Source organism: Nycticebus coucang, chromosome 12 (genome assembly GCF_027406575.1).
Source record: "Nycticebus coucang isolate mNycCou1 chromosome 12, mNycCou1.pri, whole genome shotgun sequence".
NCBI classification, from domain to species: Eukaryota; Metazoa; Chordata; class Mammalia; order Primates; family Lorisidae; genus Nycticebus; species Nycticebus coucang.
This window is the reverse complement of record NC_069791.1, coordinates 11,148,227-11,161,881: the sequence shown is the minus strand read 5'-3', so window position 1 is coordinate 11,161,881 and position 13,655 is coordinate 11,148,227. Positions and strand designations below refer to the sequence as shown.

Sequence of the window (13,655 nt, the reverse complement as noted above, 5' to 3'; positions counted from 1 at the left end):
GACAGTTTATCACAGCCAGGAACAAATTTTAGAAGTACTTGTAAGTTAGTCTGAAATATTTATATTGTTTATGATAATTGACTTGGAATTATTTTAGACTGCTTAGGAAATAATCAATATGATCACCAAGAGTAGTATTTAGCTTTTATAGAATAAGATGTTACTAATATTTGTTCTTACTCAGAATGGGAGCCTACATTGGTAATATACAATTGCACTGGTAGAGATTTATTTTATAAACCTTACTTTTATTTAGTAAAGCGATGAGTCTTCACTTGTCAGGTGACTACTGAGAAGAGTCAGAAATAATGAAAATAACTCATGTGACCAGAGTTCATTCACAACACTATATGGGCAATCTAAAAGGTCTCTATCATAGAATCCCTAGAAGCAACGCAGTCAGACTTAAATCAGAGATATCATATATATACATGAGATGAACCTTTTTAATGCAGACACAATTTTCTGTTTGTTAATGGTTAATGCTCAAAACAGCTTTGAACTAACTGGTTAATGGTTTGAAACAATCCAAGCACATTCTTCCCCTAGAAATACAATAAATTACGTGGTTACAACAAGCAATATAATCTTACAAGTCTTCCAAATAAGCATCCCTTGCTGGGAGTACTGGCAAACCATCCACAGTTAATTCATATTCTAGGGTTTTGCCTGCATGCATTTTAAATATTAGATCCTCCATGGCTCATGTTGAATTTTGATCCTCAGCGTTGGAGGTGGGACCTAATGGAAGGTATTGAGCCATGGGAGTTGACCCCTCCTGAATGACTTGGTGGTTTCATCAAGGTGATGAGTAAGTGAGCTCTTGCTCTGTTATTAACAGTTCCTGTGGGGCAGCACCTGTGGCTCAAAGGGGTAGGGCACTGACCCCATATGCTGGAGGTGGCAGGTTCAAACCCAGCCCCAGCCAAAAACTGCAAAAAAAAAAAAACAGTTCCTGTGACAGCTGTTGGTCTGGCACCTCCTTCTTCTCCCTCTAGCTTCGTCTCTTCTAGCTGATCTCACACATCCTTGTTCTGATTGTCTTTCTTCCTGAATGTAAACAGTCTGAGGCCCTGGCCAGAAGTGTGGACCCCCAAAGGGTTCCTGCTTACCCGCTTCCCTGGTGGGGGCGGCTCAAGGCCCACGGCATCCCCACATAGGCCTCTCAGTCCTTTCTGCAACTTCAACGTCTTCCCTCCCATCACCACTATGTTTTCTTCAGTCTTCCTCCCTCTGAACATCTACTTGAAATATGGTCTTCTCATGGATATCCTCAGTGTTCTGTATCTGTCAATTAAAAAATAAAAGTTCTTTTAATTAAAAATAAAATTTAAAAAACCCTAATAAGCCGGTTAATAAATGGGCTAAAGGTTTAAATTGACATTTTTCCAAAGAATGTGAACAAATGGCTTAAAAGTATTTTAAAAGATTCTAAATGTCACAAATCTTCAAATTCATATCAAAACCATAGTGACTTGTCACTTTGCACCTATCAGGAAGGTTATTTTGCAAAACAAGACCACAAATGTTGCTGAAGATCTGGAGAAATTAGGACCCTTGTGCATTGATTGTTGGAAATGCAAAAGTATGCAGCTATGATAGAAAACAGAATGGAGGTTTCTTCAAAAATTTGAAATGGAACTACCATGTGATACATTTATCTAAAAGAATAAAACCAGGATCTTAAAGAGACATTAGTACTCATGTGTTTATGGCAACACTACTCACAGTAGCCAAACAGTGTAATCGATCTAAGTGTCCAGGGACAGGTGCCTAGACAACAAAAATGTAGTATATGCCTGTAATGGATTAATAATCTCCCTCAAAAAAGAAAAGGAAATTCTGCAACACAGATGAACCTTAAAACAGCATACTAAATGGAATAAATCCACCACAGAAGGATGAATACTGCATGATTCCACTCATATGAGGCATCTAAGAGTTAAACTTACACGTAACTGGTACACAACAGAGCTGATACACAACATCGTTCCTATAATTAGCAATACTGTGTTACACCCTGAAAAGTTTGTTAAGTGGGTAGATCTCATGCTAAGAGTTCTTAGCACAATAAACTTTTTTAATGTCAGAGCCAAAGATATCATAGTCAAATAAAAACACAGTTCTGTTCCTGAACATATTTTTTTCCTTTTTTTATTGATTGGGATTCATTGAGGGTACAAAGAATTAGGAACAATGATTGCATTTGTGAGGGAAAGTCCCTCTTATAATTGTGCCCTGCCCCCAAGAGGTGTGCCATACACCATGACCCCCATCACCCTTTCTCTTCCCTTCTACCCGCTCATTCCTTCCCCTACCCCCAAACTTTTATTAAATCATCTACTGCCTTCATATTAGAACTGAGTGTATTGGATTCTTGCTCTCCATTCTTGGGATGCTTAACTAAAAAGAATGTGTTCCAACTCAGTCTAGGTTAATACCAAAGATGTAAAGTCTCCATCTTTTTTTTAGTGGCTGAATAGTATTCCACAGTATACATATACCACAGCTTGATAATCCATTCCCAGTTTGGTGGGCATTTAGGTTGTTTCCACATTTTGGCTATTGTAAATTGAGCTGCAATGAACAGTCTAGTGCAAGTGTCCTTACGATAAAATGATTTTTTTTTTCTTCTGGGTAGATGCCTAGTAATGGGGTTGCAGGATCAAAGGGGAGATCTAATTTAATGCAGAACATAATTTTCAACTTTGTTTACAAACAACATTTTTTCATCCATAACATATAATGAACTTCTAAACATGAAGGGGGAAAGAAAACTATAAAAATGAATTAGAGTAATCAAACATTTTTGAAAGTGACAAACACAAATAGAGCTTAATTGAAAAAAACCTATCTCTGTCTCACTAACCATAAAGACATAAAAATGTGGCAACATTCTCTGTTGGTGAAGCTGTGGAGAAGTGGTCACATATATTGTCAGTCAGAGAGTAAAGTGAAATGACTCTATGGGAAGATTTGATAATCTCTAGTCTTTATTAATTGACCAGAAAACTCACTTCGAGGAAATTATTTTAGGTAAATGACAAAAAAATATTGTCAGTTCGCAAGTCTATTTATTATATACCTATTTATAACACATGATAAGAGTGGAAGGGAAAACATACATTATTAGTGGACTTTTTGAATAAACTATAGTATATCCATATACTACAGTTGTAAAAGGGATAGAGATATATTTATACACTTGTATCATGATCCTCAGGGTTCATACTGATTAAAGAAAATGGAAAATATATTTCCCAAAGAAAAAGAAATACAAATTTACACATATAATTGTTCATGATTAAAAATAAAAAAGTGATACACAATAAGACATAACATTTAAATTTTCATACATTTGAAGACTTCCCCCCAGCTAAATAAAACATAAGGGAATGAAATATAACTAAGTATATATTTAGTTGGTAAGTTAGCCCCATGAAAAGAATTATTCAAGTGTTTTAATATACAGTTATCAGTCTGTATATCAATGTGGGATTTAATCTAAGAATAAAGAAAACAGCTAAAAAAAAATCTCTTTTTTGGTGGTGGCAGCACCATCAACTGTTATTCTAATGTTGAAAAAAGAAAAAATGAAAATTAATGTGATACTTGTGTTCTAATATGAGAGAAAAGAAATACAAATGAAAAATAAAAGGATGCATGGATAATAAAAATCCTGCCATCCAAAATTCGAATTATATATTTTAGCATGCCCTCAGAAAGTATTTTCTAATAAAAAAAATATGTGTTTGCTGGTACTATTCACTGAAAATACCTAGAAGAGATGATTGACTTCATAAATATCATCAGAAATGTGCCTGGATTCTTATCTTGATTCAACATTTCCGAATGTAAAGAGGACTCTTTGAGGAAGTGATTGATCCTAGGTCTAACACAGAAGAGCGTAGCATGAGCTTACCCTGGATAGGAAGGAAGCACGAGTAAAAGCATAACATCCACAAGAGTCGGAATCCAATGTGAAGACTTTCCCGTTGGCTAAAACACCCTAACGAAGTAGGAAAGTCAATTTAGATCTTATTGGAAATTTGTATGTCAAACACCAACATGAACAAAAATAAAAAACTATAAATCCATATGTTTATAATAATACCTACAAAAACCAACCTGGAATATTGACTAAAGAGCAACATAGCATTTATCTGGGCTTTTCTATGTGAACTGTACAATGAATAAGCAAATGCTACATGATAGATTTAGAATATAACCTTTTTGTAGCATATACTGAACTAATGGATCCAGCCATTGACCACCAATAACTGCTAAATATTTTTTAATCTATTAAACATGTATCTCTGTTGAAAATATAAAATTCCCTTTCTGAAAAAGTCTTGTAAAAAAAAATAAAAAAAAGAAAAAACAATTTAAACTGAAACGTAGATTAAGCCTCCAGATCTACATAGTAACCACTGACAATCGGCAGAGGGAGGATGCAGTGAAGTGAGTCACTGATGAACATTTACTTTCTGTGAATAGAGATAGAATTTCTTGCTGCTTATAAATTGGGGTTTACGATAAAAAACATTACATCATCTCTACTCTTTCCACAAAACTGAACAGTGGGAATTAAGTGGATAAAGATAACACTCCAGATGACGTAGAGACACATCTGCCAAAATGTCCCTTTTACCAAGTGCTTCTTTAACAATAAAGTAATTCACAAAATTGCACCCCAGCCATGATACAGCTCTGTATTAGTGACTGTTTTAACTTTTTATTAGTTCATACACAAGTATATTTATGTCAAGACTTCACATTGTACACCTTAAATATATAAAAATTTCTATTTGTCAAATGTACTTTAATAAAGCTGAAAAAATAAAATAAAACTTTATCTGATTCTATAAATTAATGATATTTTATATTAAATGTATGTTTAATTACTTTATTAAATATATTTGTATTAAGTAATTCTCATATGATAAATTTTATTAATTGATACAATTATATATTAAATACATAGCTTATCTTGTGATACATATTTTATTGCCAAAACATTTAGGTTAATGGTATTTCTCATTATCATTTAACATTCTCAGAAGAATGTTAAAAAGATATAAAATAAATGTAAAGGCCAAGGTGAATGATAAGGTAGACAAAGTGGAAGGCTGCAATTTGCAATGAACATTGAATTAGTTAACCTATGTAAAAATATTTTAAAAGTTGTGAGCACAATATATGCATTCTAATAGTTATTCTTTACTTAGAATTATGGAATAACTTTTTCATTCCGGATGCCTAAGGGATAAGTAATAAAAAAGGCATATATAGAAAACTTTTGTATTTTAAAACATTGGTTAAATATCATTTACATTGAGAGTTCTAGTTTTGTAAGAAAGTAGACTTCTTAGCTATTTTTATTACTCATGAAATATTAAATATTTATAAAATATTAAGTAATTACTAGAAGCAAATATTTTGTAGAAGACAACATTTTAGGTCCTCTGTGGTTTGTGCAAAGATGCCTGTAGCCATTCTCAAGGGAGAGTGGTCATGGAGAAGAGTTAGGAGGCTACTGAGAAATCCAAGGATGCCTTCCAGAAATCCCTCATGGTCTATAATGTAGCAGACATGTGACCTGAATTTTGCCTTGTTTCTAGGAGATCAAATATTTTGAGATCAAAACAAATAGGCTTGAAGTATTTTAGGTCTTTCATTTTTCCAGAAGGAAGCGGATCCTAGTTTAAAAATCTATGCTTATAGTGCCCAATATTGTTGTATCATTCTCCATTCTCTCTTTAAATAAGACTTTCTTGAACTTCTAGATCAACATCGCTAAAGAGGAATATAATACATTTACAGATCTTGGAAGATGTCTGATGTTGTGTTTTTATTTCCTGAAATAGCAACCATTATAAAATAGAGAAAATAAGTTTGATTAGTGTGAACTTTGGTAGTATCAGAAATAGAAGCAATGATTTTACCTTCCATCCTTTAGAGCAGAGGTTTTACCATCTAAGATATGGAGGAGACACTGCCCAGGATTTTAGCAGACCAAATCGATGGAATAGTACATCAGCGCTATGTTTGAACAGCTGAAGATTCACTGAACAGATTGGGATGAATGTGAGAGGTTTTTCCATACATCTCTGGATACCCTTATGGATGAGTGATTTCGTTTGGGGCAAGTTTACTAGGAAATGAAACATTTTTCCATAAAGCTTAGTAGCTCAGGAGGGAGGATGTTCAAATGGAAGATGGACTGTGCTGCCATCCCAGTGACAGAGCTGCTAAGATCTAAGGCAAGTAGTTGTTTTTCCAATTTGTGCTTCAAAAAGAATTAAAATTAAAAATAGATGAATATCGAATATCCCTTGAAGCTCAAAAAAGATGCCTCTCTCTCTCCCTCTTTTTCTATATATATATGTGTGTGTGTATACATTTCTTATGAATCATAGAACACATCAAGCTTTAAATATTTTATGGAAATATAAGACAAGCCAGTACATGAAAAAGTGAATATCTTCCTCTTGTTAAAAAAAAATTATCTTTTTACTCTAATGGTAAGCATACATAATACATAGGATGTTCTTATATTATCTTGATAATTAGACCAAAATGTTAACATTTAAAATGAAATTGATGATTAAATTATGTAATTGATTCCAAAAATAAAAATATTTTTATTGGCTAAAAATCATTAGCTAGTTTCTTATAAGAAGAATAAATTATTAATGTTGTCTTCTAATTCTCACTTTTACCATTTTGTTTTTAGGGGGTGGCATACTTTAATTTATACATGAGGGGAAAAGTAAGAAAAAAATATGTTTCATATGATTGTTTCAGCCAAAAGAAGGTGACAATATTTTGTAAAAATTGAACCCAATGAAAGATTTGTGGATTTTATTGAAGAGTTCCTAACTTCTTCTGCTAGATTTAAAATAAAATAACTAGTACATAAACTGGATTCATGTATTAAAGCATCATGCAAACAAGATAGTCAAAATAAACTGTCCTAGACTGTAGAAAATGTTTTAGAATTGTATCAAAGATGACAATATTGATCATGATGAATCATATTTTTCATCTCTTCCTTTTCATTTTCTTTCTACAGAAATATCTTTAAAAGATGAAGAAAGGAGAGAGGAATAGAGAGAGAAACAGGGAGGGAGAGAAAGACATGAACCACACGGCCATCACAGAGTTTGTACTCCTAGGCCTTTCCGATGATCCTGACCTTCAGATTGTGATTTTCCTTTTTTTATTTATCACATACGCGTTAAGTATCACCGGAAACCTGACTATCATCACGCTCACCTTGGTGGACTCACATCTGCAGACGCCCATGTATTTCTTCCTCCGGAATTTTGCTTTCTTAGAAGTCTCCTTCACAACTGTATGTATCCCTAGGTTTCTGGGGGCAATTATCACTGGGGACAAGTCCATTTCCTTCAACAACTGTGCAGCCCAACTCTTTTTCTTTATCTTCATGGGAGTGACTGAGTTTTACATTCTAACTGCCATGTCCTACGACCGCTACGTCGCCATCTGCAAGCCCCTTCATTACAGGACCATCATGAGCAGGAGCCTCTGCGCCCTGCTGGTGCTGTGCGCCTGGCTGGGCGGGTTTCTGACCGTGTTCCCGCCCCTGATGCTTCTCCTGCAGCTGGATTACTGTGCTTCCAACATCATCGACCACTTCGCATGTGACTATTTCCCCCTCTTGCAGCTGTCTTGCTCCAATACATGGTTCCTCGAAATACTTGGTTTCTACTTCGCTTTGGTTACTTTGCTATTCACGTTGGCATTAGTGATTTTATCTTACCTGCACATTATCAGGACTATTCTGAAAATTCCGTCTGCCAGTCAGAGAAAAAAGGCTTTCTCCACCTGTTCCTCTCACATGATTGTCATTTCCATTTCTTACGGAAGCTGTATATTCATGTATGTGAATCCCTCTGCAAAGGAAAAGGCGTCACTGACAAAGGGAGTGGCTATTCTCAACACCTCTGTTGCTCCCATGCTGAACCCCTTCATCTATACCCTGAGGAACCAGCAAGTAAAACAAGCATTCAAAGATGTGCTCTACAAAGTTGTGTTTTATGCAAACAAATGAAATGCTTTTATCAAAAAGAAAGTACATTATAAAAAGTAATTACATAGAATCTGAAAATTTATTTGTATCAATATCTTTGCTTTCTTACAGTTTCTGCCTATGCCACATTAGCAGTTAATCTGATATTTTCCCTAGTCCATTTCTTCCACCCCCATACCCAGTTCTCCGAAGCATTGTTTATTGACTGACTTAAAGATATAGTAAAATTTATTCCCCCATCAGATTTTCTTTAAATGATATGTGTTTGTTTAAGACATACTCTGTGTAGGACATGTAAAATAGTTTTAATTCTGTTGTATCTGTTCTTAAATGGCACTCATGTTACCATATTGTACTTCAAACCCAGAGTCTGAAATGTGAATTTTTTTCTGTATTTTCAAGATGAACATTGATAATGTTATAAAATGTTTTAGATCCCCTATGTTCTGCATCACTGACCATTAAATTCGGTCTCTAGAGGCAATATATTCTATTGGATTCCACATTACATGTAGATCTTTATACTTTGTAAAATTTAGTGCAAGCCACTACCATTTTCTTTGTAAATTAAATTCTTCACCGAAAATATACAAATAAAGTTAGCATGCACTAAAATTACTTTCATTATATAAACACCAATTCAATAATTAATCATTTGACCTGAGGTCTACGTCACTGCTTACTGGCTATGCTGTGACAGTATTTAAATTGCAAATGTTTATTTTTCCTCTTATATTCTCCCAAACGATATTATCCTTGTAAGCTTTGTCTAACACACCTTATTTTTAAAGTTGCATACTACTGTAACATACAAAGTAAAATGTAAAAGAATTTCAAATGTGTGTAAATTAATGGAAAATGTAATTTTACATATTGTGATATACTTAAGAATTTTAATCTTTTACTCTCAACCACCTGTTCCTACAATATGAAAATCAAAACATTCAATGCAGGAAATTAACATGGAGAATATCTCTATGAGAAACTTAATCTTCATGATATTTTAAGGATTAAAATATGCCTATATTTTATTTTATTTACTTATTTTTTTATTGAGACAGGGTCAGACTTTGTGGCCCTTGATAGAGTGCAGTAGCATCACTGCTCACAGCAACCTCCAACTCTTGGGCTCAAGTGATTCTCTTGCCTGAGCATCCCCAGTAGCTGGGACTACAGGTGCTTGCCACAATGCCCATTTTATTTATTTATTTATTATTTTTGTAGAAACGGAGCCTCGCTCTGGCTCAAGATGGTCTCAAACTCCTGAGTTCAGGGCAATCCACCTGCCTTGGCCTCACAGAGTGCTAGGATTATAGGCATGAGCCACTGTGCCTAGACCATATCCCTATGTTTTAAATAGTTTCAAATACCATTCATATATGCCTTTTATTTACCTATTTATTCATAAATGTGTCTACTAAAGAATGATTCAGTGATTGAAAGAGTTGTTCTTATCCTCAGGCAAATTTAGTAAAAGAGAGAAAAAAGTAAATAGACCATGACAATGCAATTTTATGTGTTATATCTCTATTAGAAAATAACATACAGATGCATAGATATATTAAGATCTAAATAATAACAGGCTTGTTAACATCATTAATAATTTACAAAATCCTAGCAATACGGAAGCTAGATTATTTGTTATTTTTATTTCTTATACCAGGATAAAAGCCATGAAAGAGATAACGGGTAAGGAAAAAATACAATATGACAAAGTTTCAGATAAATCAACATACCACTAATATATAACACTAAGCACTTAAAATATCAGAAATGCTGTTAAGTACATAAACTTATTTCTTTGCACCCTCTGCAGTGCACATGGTGATAGTTTTTCCATTGGCTAAATGACTTGATCAATGCTGTCAGACAAATATTACTAGATTTTATGCTTTTAAACTATACTCTCATGCCTGTGGGAAAGTTAGGATCCTAACCCATCTGATTAAATTAAAATTTGTTCCTTATATACAATATTTCCTCTGTGCAACTCTAGCAAAAAGAAAAAGGTATTATCCACATATGTGCATTTGGTTGACATCAAAATGTGATTTCAATTTTGTGCATTCATATCAATAATTAGCCAACAAGTAAGTCACACAAACGTCTTTAGTTAAATGAATTGAAAACTCTTTTTGAATTTTTGAGTTGCAGCCCTTGACTTTCAACTTACCATCAGTAAGAACTTAGAATTAGATATACTAGCCTTTGATTTATTGCCTTATTGGGAGATCAATTATTTAATATAAACTACATGGATACTATTGTTTAAGAAAAAAATGTAATTCATATGCAATATCAGTGACTACAAAGCCTATGGTGTGAAAAGTTTATATTTTATTGCAAACCCATGGCTTTTTCTGGCTCTCAGGAGTTTGAAGCCACTGCCATCCCAACAGGCAGAGGCAAACTCCCTTGCAAGCAGTCATTAGTCAAGCTGCCAATAAGATCTTTGAAGAACTAAGCAGTAACAGCAAAGAGAACTCTGCTAATTGAAAACATCTTGAAACAATGTCTTTTTCTTTCTTTTTTTCTTTCTTTTTGAGACAGAGCCTCAAGTTGTCACCCTTGGTAGAGTGCCATGGCATCACAGCTCACAGCAACCTCAAATTCTTGGGCTCAAGCAATTCTCCTGCCTCAGCCTCCCAAGTAGCTGGGACAACAGGCACCCACCGCAAGGACTGGCTATTTTTTTGTTGCAGTTGTCATTGTTGTTTAACTGGCCCGGCTGGATTTGAACCCGCCAGGTCTGGTGTATGTGGCTGGTGCCTTAGCCGCTTGAGCTGCATGCATGAAGCAGAAACAATATGTCTTAGTCTCCATTTATGTGTGTACAAACCAATGTAATTTGCTATTCAACAAGAAATCAAGACTGGATGAACTCACTGTCATCATTATGCTGCAGTTTTACTCCCAGGGTGGGGAGTTTTCACCCTGTTGTGGTCAATCACTCCCATGATAAGAACTTCGGCCCTTAGGATAAACTGTCCTTGAGAAAGTCATTTTCTAGCACCTTGTTTTTCTGATAAACTTATGTTAAAAGAAAAATTCCAGAAATAAACAATTCTTAAGTTTTTAACTGCACATCATTCTAAGTAACATGATGAAAACTTGCCCTGATTGGCTCTCATTTGAGATTCTATTAATGATTAGCTCTTCTGGGGTTAATGCCACATATTGCATGTCCATATTTATACCTATAAAAAAAAAAGGAGAAAGTGCTAAAAATCAAATGTATATTACACATATGTGTATATATATTTTTCTTGTAATGAGGCTTGACTCTTTCAGTTCAGAATATTTAGAAAGTTTCGCCTGCAGAATACAAATGCCTACATACAGTAACTAAGAAAATGCCATGAAGGCTACGTTGAATTTGATGAGAATATTGCAGATTGTATATGAAACCAGCACATTGTACCCCTTGATTGCACAGCTATGATTTAACAATAAAAATAAATTAATTAATAAAAAATAATAAATAAATAAAATAAAAAGAAAGAATATTTAGAAATAAATATATTAAAATTATTTAATCTCAGATTTTCATCTTTTTTTGTTAATATTTTCTCAAAGGGAAGATATCATATATAAAACTTAAACAAAGATTTAACAAAGGTAAATGGTGCAGTGAAGGGAAGTGGTCAAAAGGCAATAAACACAAGTTTTTGCAAATACTGCCAGGGCATTAGTCACGGCACAAAACAGTTTCCCTAAACTCAAAGAAGCAACAGAGTATAAAATTCTATGTCAGTTCTTAATAGTGTCCATTTCAGAAGACTATTAAGTCACATGAGAACTCTAAAGCAGTGTTTTCTACTACCTCATTGTGGTATAGTAAAGATATCTTTCTGCGTTGCCAAAAATTAAGGGATATAAGTGAACTAATTCTCCCAAAAATAGGTGCAGTATTTCTAGGAAAGAAAATCTGGACCTGTACAATTATAGAGGAATTGAACTCTAAATCAAACTTTCATAAACCCAACATCACATGTTGTTTATATGCCTGCCTCATTACATCAATAATAATTATGTTTTTGTCCTGTCTTATCAATATTTATAAAAAGGTCAATGATTCCTCTGTATCTTTTAATAATGCCTGACTTTAGCACTCTTTGGTTACTTAATGAATTCCCATGAGTCAACAATAAAGACACATAAAATAAATCCAATTCCATTTGTACAACAGGCATACAGAGTAACATTCCTTATTTTCCATTGTTCAAATCAACATCTGCAGGAAATTATAAAATTCTCTGAAGGCTAAGAGAAGTATTACTTAGATTTTATAGATATATCATCATAGGGTTATAAAATATTTATTTGCAATGTTTGCAGAAAATAGATATATCATCATAGGGTTGTAGATATATCATCATAGGGTTATAAAATATTTATTTTCAATGTTTGCAGAAATGCAAAAGTGAATGCTTTAATAAGTGTTTATTATATGGGATGGAGAAAATGGAAAAATACTTTTCTAGTCAATCCAGATATAACTGTGTTTATAAATGGATCTTGTGTGAGAATGAAAAGCAGGTCAATTGTAGTATGACAAAAGTTTCAACAATTTTATAATGTCAGGAATTAAGAAGATTGTGGGTCAAATATTCGTAGTCTATAAACAAGAACTATAATTTCTCTAGGCTGTGGAAAACTTAAAGCAATACGCTTGTTTGGAGTGTAAAAAGGAAACCAGATACCAAATCAATTTGCCAGCTCTGAAATTATATGACTATTTAAGAGGGCCAGATGGTAGAATTTCAGACTAAATTCTTAAGAAGAATCAGAAAGTAAGTAAGTTTGTCATTCTTTAATATGATACATATTATTCTACTTTATATATTTTTAATATTATTTGCACATTACTGTGGGCTTATAACTCTTTTAATATTATTACATAACTGTTTAACACCAAGAAAAGTGTTATTCTCAATAAATGTTACATTGATCATCTATCTACTTGGCCATTTGCTATGGCATTATTGAAAATTTTAAAAATAATTGAACTGAGTGTTGTGTGAATTAAAATGTATCTAGATGATGATTTGTTTTAGCAATACAAGTTTCTCTATCTTGTTCTGGATTTTTTTGCTAGAAGAGAAAAAATAGGCATGGAAGATAATAGCATCAGTCTAACCCGTCTATAATGTAGGAGTGAATGCCAACAAAACATCGCTGTGGATAATCACGTATTTTCAAAGTGAGATGATTACTGCGGTGACCAGTTGTTCAACCTTGTCAGTTTCCTAAACTTTGTGGGACTGAGTTTGTCAAAATACCATGTTTTAAGGTAAGCCTGTTTACATGTTAGCACCAGATTTTTTTATCCATCGCCTGTAATAGTGTATTTGCCATGAAGAGAGATTGATATTTTACTTCAGATAGTATTTCTTACTTGAATGAAAGATAGACTGGGACGTGGAGAGGACTGCTGATGGAGAGAGTATGTGGGGTTTTTGTTGTTGTTTTATAGATTATATGTAATTATAGATATTTTTAAAATGTTATACCTTATTCTCAATAGGTCTTTTTTTCAATAATTCTACAGGGGGAACAGAGATTTCCTGTTTTAAAAGTGGAAAAATATAGAGCATCA

The 13,655-nt window shown here is 33.6% G+C and overlaps 1 protein-coding gene across 1 annotated transcript; it reads left to right on the top strand.

The window, feature by feature from the left end:
• Positions 1 to 6,202: 6,202 nt before the first annotated feature.
• On the top strand, positions 6,203 to 8,077 carry LOC128562157 (olfactory receptor 6C3). The gene is made up of 2 exons (XM_053556801.1): positions 6,203 to 6,267; positions 7,097 to 8,077. The coding sequence occupies exon 2, from the start codon at positions 7,142 to 7,144 to the stop codon at positions 8,075 to 8,077; it is 936 nt and encodes a 311-aa protein (XP_053412776.1). The 5' UTR covers positions 6,203 to 6,267; positions 7,097 to 7,141.
• The last annotated feature ends 5,578 nt before the right edge of the window (positions 8,078 to 13,655 follow it).

Coding starts and splice junctions, on each gene's coding strand:
- LOC128562157 (XM_053556801.1), top strand. CDS start 7,142: ATGAACCACACGGCCATCACAGAGTTTGTACTCCTAGGCCTTTCCGAT.